Source organism: Austrofundulus limnaeus, unplaced genomic scaffold, assembly GCF_001266775.1.
Source record: "Austrofundulus limnaeus strain Quisiro unplaced genomic scaffold, Austrofundulus_limnaeus-1.0 Scaffold68, whole genome shotgun sequence".
Taxonomy (NCBI): Eukaryota; Metazoa; Chordata; class Actinopteri; order Cyprinodontiformes; family Rivulidae; genus Austrofundulus; species Austrofundulus limnaeus.
The window spans coordinates 191,953-199,479 of NW_013952470.1; the positions used below are offsets into that span (position 1 = coordinate 191,953).

General features: G+C 43.1%; 1 protein-coding gene across 1 annotated transcript in view; it reads right to left on the reverse strand.

Annotated features, from left to right (window-relative positions):
- The window catches only part of agrn (agrin), a gene marked incomplete at its 5' end in the record, with an annotated part of 134,040 nt that overhangs the window by 60,735 nt on the left and 65,778 nt on the right, over positions 1-7,527 (reverse strand). Inside the window, 1 exon segment of the mRNA XM_014010337.1 lies at positions 1,572-2,006. Within this exon segment, the coding sequence (XP_013865791.1) occupies positions 1,572-2,006 (435 nt within the window).

The window sequence follows — 7,527 nt, forward strand, 5'->3', positions numbered from 1 at the left end:
GAGCTGCTTCATGGAAGAAGAACCTCAGCTTAGCCTGTTAGCTTTAGCATTAGCCCCGATGCTATCACCATATACACGTATTAGATTCTCCTCTCGTCATTGAGGTCCTCCATCCACATGACAGAGAGGGGAACGCAAAAATGACTCAGCCTGCAACTGAAAATATGCATGGAGGACCTTAGCTTGTTTGTAGCGCTAGCAAAGATCGACTGTTCAGCTTCGAATGGAGTATAACGAGCCCTCAAGTCTCCGAAACAATGGGGATTCAGAAAAAGGACCAGATCTGAGGTTATATTGGAGTTTGAGAATTGAACTGATCTCCTGCGCATAATTTGGTCTCTTCTAGACATGATCTTTCAGTACTATATACTATATATGATGCTAAATACTGTGTTAGTGATTTGTTAGTTCTGGTTGTTTTTGGACCTGCCACAGACACCACACATGACAACATGTACAAAGAGCCTCGAAGTGAGACAAGGAAAGGTAGAGAGGACAATTACACATAAACACATAMATACAAATAAACAAGCACAGTGTTTAAATTTCAGTATCCCATGTTAAAATGTGCACTGTGGAGCCCTCAGCCACACAAAGTCGTGTGCGTTACTGCTGCAGAATTTGGGAAACCAGGCTCCRGTGCACATTTGTTCACGCTCACACACATACACAATCTGACGGACACAGCCACAACACACAGRGTCTCCTTTGCAGAGAGGCTACATGCTCTCCACGTCACTGAGCACTGTGGTCAGCAGCTGACAAGAGAATAAATCTAAAACTTGGACAGACGGACCGAGCAGAGAGGGGAGAGAAGCTGGGGAAGAAAACACTGGAGCATGTTGTTTCATCCTGTCAGGCTGTCAGGCATCGAGGACAGACAGGTGGATGGATGGAATGCACCATCAGGAAAAATACCAATAAAAAAAAACGAGGTCTAATTGGGAAGTCTCAGTCATTCCTTGTTGTCCAAGAGGAGACCCAGGAGCCGGTTGTTACAGTCAGAAGGGCGTGTCAGCAGTGATTTGAGACCAGTCATGTGACGAGGTGTGCTGTCTACAATACACCTCGACCTCTCAGTCACATCAGTCTGTCAAGTCAGGCTTCAGAGATCCCCGGATCCAGGCCAACGGTTTCATCTCTCCGGCCTGCTGGGAGCGTATTTTACAGAGTCTGGGTTTGTTTTGAGAGCTGCTGGTGGAATGGGAGAGAAAGAAAATTAAGCATGGGTGATGTAGCGACAGTGAACCATGCAAATACATTCTTTTCTGTCTGAAATTGAGATATACATCTCTCGCGAGTRGAAACGACACTAACAGCGACTCTCTACAAAGATTTCTTTTCCGTGCCTGGCTGGCTTCGTCGTTTGTCTCCTCAAAATCAATTTGCATACAATTACCGAAGCCAGATTTCTATTTTTAGTTTCTAATTAACAGATGATGACATGAATGTGTTATGATGTCAGCTAAGGGTTGACTCTGAGTTTATCTAACCCATTCTTAAGAAAAAAAAAATCCCATCCCCCCCACTTTAGGTTTTATGGATAATGAAGTGAGAGATCAGGGATTTACCAACAGTCTTGTCTGCCCCACTGGCTTCTGGTGGGTTGCCACTACTGACATCCTCCGTGGGATCCTCYTCGTCGGCCTGGTCGTCACCGCTCGGCTCCCCGCTGCCCGAGCCCTCGAACAGGGCGGCGGCAGCGGTGGGGGCGGCGCCGCTGCGCGGGGGCAAGGTGGTGGTGATGACGGCAGCGGCGTTGGGCAGCAGCAGCCGAGGCTGGATGTGGATGGGGTGGTGGTGGTTGTGGGTGGAGGAGGTGGTGGTGGTGGTCTGAGGCTGCTGGAGGGACTCCGAGGTGGCCGTCATTGGAGGCGGGATGGCCCACACCATGTTAGGGTGGAAGGGGGCAGCGGTGGTGGTGATGATGGTGGCCGCGGCGGTTGAGCTGGGGGTGGAGGCGGGAGGGTTGGGGGTGGGTCGGTCTGCCGATTCGGAGATGGGTTCTGGCGGAGGGAAGGGGAGGAAGCAAGGAATGGATGAATGACTGAGAAAAGATGGAAATGTTTGATTTTGTTTCACCTAACCACAACAATGTCCCGAAACAATGCAGGTTTATAAATTTCTAAATCCTATAACCCAGAGATTCTTAWCCCATGGGCCGCGAGCGTCACCTTGAAGGCCTCAAAAGAACAACAGTTTTTAACTTTGGGCCGTGGGACCGCGTTGATTTTTAATAAGGTGCAACACACTTTCTCACCACTAGTAGCAGTAGTGCGCCACTCAGATGTTTAACAACTTTTTTAAAAAGTAGAAGAAGAACCTTAGAAACCTGCCGAGAATGGAAACCTATTTTAATTTAAAAGTACAAGCAAAAATGAAAGCAACTCATCAAAAAACACCAAAGTTTGTCACTAATATGAAGTGCAGCTTCTGTTTTTACCATGCAATATTTTAAAAGTTCAAAACATTATCAAATACAGTTGCAGATACAACTATATTTCAATTTTCACTTTAAATTAATTTTTTAGTTTATTATTAAACATTCTGAATGTATTTTAAAGACATTTTAAACTTATCAAAATGCTGTTGTTACTGTTATTGTTTGTCACTAAAATGAAAAGCAGCTTCTAGCTGCAAAAGTAAAAAATGCTGTTTTCATTTGTACTTTATCAAATTTATTTTTACATTTTTTTACTTGAAACATTTATATTAAACATTTTTAATTAATTTATTTTATGCCCATAATTTTATTTTTTGAATTGTCTATTTTTGTTATTGTTTATGTTGAAAAATATATATTTTTGTGCTGATAAGACCAACCTTTGTATTTGTTCAAATAATTGTTATGGGCAGGTTACAATATAAACAAATGTTTGTCATAATCACGTCTTGTGATTATTTGACAGGAGTTTTACTTTTAAACTGTAAGTGTATTTAATTTAGTTACGTTAATTATGATAGTTTAGTTATGATGTAAATACAATAAAAATTAAACCAAGATTTAGAGTAATTATCATTTTGATCCGTACATTGGTAATGTCTGACTGGGCCTCGTGCCACTTTATGTTCAACAAATTTGGCCCCGAGGTCAAAAAGGTTAAGAACCCCTGCGTCAGAATCATCATGAAGTTAGAAGAAAAGGATACAAACAGTTTTCTATGTCTAATCGCAACTTCTGATTAAAACTCCAGCAACGTGTGAAATGTCAAGAATATTTCCCTTACAAATTAGAGCAGTTACAACCTGCAGATACTTTTTTTTCTCTCTCAAACKACTCCAGTTAGTGTCACTGCAATACTGTATATGCAGTGTATTTGCACTTCTGTAGGCAGACATACGGCAGGACTTGGTGCGCACATATGAATGTGTTTTTTTTAATTTCATGCAAGCTGTACTCATAACTACGAATTACATATCCACAGTCAAACGCTGCCCTGCAGAAGCAAAAGCTTTAATCACCAACAGCCAGAGCCTCCAGTGATGAATGATTGATAGAAATGGGGCAAAAAAAGGCAGCTTTGCTCTGGCTTCAAAGATGGCAGGCTCCTGCTCGCAGAGAGCGCGAGCAACCGTCGGTGCCACCGCAAACTCACTGCTGTCAACAGATGCACACAAGCAAACACACAGCTTMGTTTTTTTTTCTTAACAAAAACAGKGGGRCTCGGAATGAGAAAAAGAGACGAGCCTCTGTGTAAAGAGACCATCATTACCAATGCAAAAAGCTCTGGTGCAAAAGGACAAACTGTCTGCGATGAAAGAACGATAAATAGGACAAAAACTCCTGAGGGCGACGAGCGAGATGGCAGGGAGACGCTAAATAAGAGGAGCGCTTCAGATTTAGCCGAGCGGCGGAGTGACAACATTGTTGTTTTTTTTTCCTTCCCTTTTCTTCTTTATTTCCCACGAGATTAAATGTGTCTAAGCGAGACAGGGAAGGAAAATGAGGATTTAAAAAAACAACAACACCATAGATTTGCACCTCATTAAGCACCACCTAACATTACTGTTGGAGTAAGAGTTAATTACACCGACGTGATCGGCAATTATTTACCGAGGTGCGAATTATAATACGATTTGTACGTTTTGTTGGAGTTCAAAGAGCGGCGATGTTATCACTAAGCACGGTGGCGTGGATTGCGTTTCCTCTTGGCCACGTCTGCCTGTCAGGTGCCAGGCCAAGCGTCGWGGAGCTCGCTCCGTGGAAAGTGTGCTCGGCTGCGTGCAGATATCTGCAAAAGCAAACTTTGCGACACTGGATAAGAGAAGATAAGCACTTCGTTTGAAATGGGCAGAGCCGGACTGTGAGCACCGTCTGTTCAGCCGATGCTTCTCTTCATCAGATTTAGAGCTCAAGTTCTCTTTATTTAAAAAAACAAAACAAAAACCTTTATTTCTGTTCAGAAGAACAATGGACGGTAATGTCACAGGGTTAAGAGAAGATAAAAAGTGTTCTCAGCGAGCTTCAGCCGTGTGATTACAGCTGAAAGGTGGTTATTAAGATTGTTGGTGATGTCAGCCGCCCTCTGTGATGACAAGGAGAACAGGGGGCTAGGGGAGAGACAAGGGAACCCACAGAGCAGGAAACAAAAAACAAGTAAAATAATAAAAAAAACATCCCTAAAGGGTTTAAATCAGAAAATAGTTGAAATAGGAGAACATAAAACAACTCAGAATGTGGGTTCGAACATCTAAGAGAAAATTTTCACAATATGCAATGGAGATGGTGAGAGCAACAGAGGGCTGACTAACACACACGCAGAGGGCTGAGTGTGACATATGCCTGCAATCGCTGCCAATTCACCACAAACCTGCAGGTGACAGCGCCACATGGGAGAGGCGGGTCACTGCCAACCCAACGGACATTTTTCTTCTGGTACAATAATCTGCTCATCAGTACAAATGCCTTCCCTCCGACAGGATTTTATGCTGTTTCTATACAAACTAAAATTAGGAATGCATGTCACCCATGTTTGCATTTATCATTTAAGGATCGTAAATGCAAACACAGCCGTCTGGGTCAAACCCTAAAACTAGCACTAGCATGATCTCTGGTAAAATCTGGTCACTTTAGATTAGTCTTGACGGCCATCATGAACTGTGTTGACTCCAAAATTATGATAATTTAACTGTAGATGTCTATTTAATGGTTACTTTCTGCAAGTTTTGTTGAGATTTRTCTAACGGTTCATGAGATGTTTCGAAACATGCACACATATGCAAACACTGGCAAAAACTGTGATAAAAGTTTAATTTAGCTCTTCTTTTGCTTAAATGTACTCAAAAACCAGAAAATGTCCCTTTGCATCTGTGCTTCTCAAATAGTGGGGCACAGCGAGCTGTTATATATATATATACAGTATATATAAATATATGTGTGTGTGTGTGTGTGTGTGTGCGTGTATCTAAGGGTGCAATGATATAGAAAATTCTTGATTTGGTTCGATTATTTCAGTTTTACGGTTCAATATTTTTTCAATACAAAAAAGAGAAATTTCCATGCTCTTCTTAACTCATAATTTATTGAAATGAATTCCGAACATTTGTTTAACCTCAAAAATACAGTTTTCAAATTAAATGTTGCTGAAACAGCAAGTTTCTCAGTGGATCTGTGCTCGACAATGCAGCCTAGGYGGAGTAGTCGAACACAGATCCACTGATCCTTCAACACAGAGCATCTTCAGAAGACAAGTTGATAAAAATAAATAAAAAAAAATTGTATTGTTTTGATACAAGTGTGTGTTGAACCTAGAGCACTGTACTGAACGGTTCGATACAGATGCATGTATTGTTGCACCATTACTAGATACATATTCATCAAGATACRTCACGTATCATAAAGTAAATATTTTTTTTCTTAATTTAGTGTAAAAATAAATTTTTAATCAAGTTTAAATTTTAAACTAATGATTCAATTCAGCAGAATAAACACATTTTGTAAAATTTTGAAGATTTCTGCTGCTCATCAAAAACTTTTTATTTCTTCGTATTGAGCCTAGTYGTGGTTACACCGATGAAACGTTGCGACAGATTAATGGTATCGAAGCATATCAGCGTTGGGTGATTTCTGCAGGCCTTTGGCTCCGATCTGTCGTTAAACCACAAAGCAGCTTGTTGAGCATTAGCACGCCGCAGCGCTGAGGCCCGGCGTCTGGAAGCCGTGCGTGTAAACAGCGGGTGGGAAAGCAGGCGAATCTGCGGCGTGGCGAGGGGTGGAAGCGGAGCAAATGCTAATTCGCACCCAGCCACACGTGAAATAAGCTTGAGATCTAACCCCCGAGCTGACAGCAGTGGCAGCCCGTGGTGCGACCACATCCGGGAGGAAAAAAAAAAAAAAAAAGATCTGTTGTGGCTGCCGGTTGAGCCCGAACGCTCGCCTGACTCTTCCTCTCCTGAGGGGCCTGATTGAAAAAGAGTTGGCTGGAAGGTGTCTTCGTGTCTTCCGTGTGCAGCAATCCTAGGTGAGAGATTATACACAACCCACATCTCTATTGCCAGGCAACAGAGGAATCTGAAACCAGGCTGGATTTTGGCTCATTTTTGCTTGTAACCCACCCACGGCACAGAATATGTAATTACCAGATGTTCTGGGACTTATCAAAGCCTTGTCTGTCTCTCGATGAGCATATTTTGATTTTTATTTTCATCTGTGTACCCAAAACTGCAACTTATCTTAGGCCATGCTGGCAGCCTGACCTCCAGTGGACGTGGCCTAATTTGTGCCACTCGAGACCGAAGCTGATAAATAAGTCATCTCTCGGCCGTTGGTCATTTGATTAGGGTCTACTAAACGTTAAGGCGAATGATTATAATTCCACCTGGCTCATAACCACAGCCACACAGCTGGGCCTCCTCCTCTCCCAGCCACTCGCCTGCATCTTTTCTAGGATCCTGTTGTGAAGCAAGCTGGCAGTTGGAGCAACAACTTCCACCTTACATGAGAGCTGTGGCCCTGGCATGGGGCCCAGCACCCATTACACCGATCCAAACAACGTCCATCAGCATCTGGGCCAAAGGGGGCAGGAGCTCTGCACCCCTCCYCGCCCCCACATCTTTACACATGTTCTCCACATATGCGATCACGTTCCAACAACATTGTGTTCTTGGCAGCGGAGGCCTGCAGAGGGACTGACACACATTCCTCGTCAGGAGGGTTTAAAGACGAAGCCAAATCCTAACAGAGGGACGGCGGAGCGGGGAGGAGGTGTCACTGCCGTCTCCCGCAGGACTGAGAAGCTCAGATTATGGTTTTCATATTTATCACCTGCTGCCATGAAAGCCAGGGAACATGGTAAACAACTTTTGCCTGGAAGTCTGTCAGCAGAATATCTCATGAACAACTGGTGCGGATTTCCAGTCSAGACATGGAGATCACCCAACTTGTACCAATTCATGGATGTGCACGATGCAATTGCATCAGTAGAGCTGCCGTGTACCGGAATAAATCTAGATGCATCAGTTTATTAAAGGGGCAATATCATGTAAAATCAACTTTTTTGAGTTTTATATCATGTTATAACATTATAC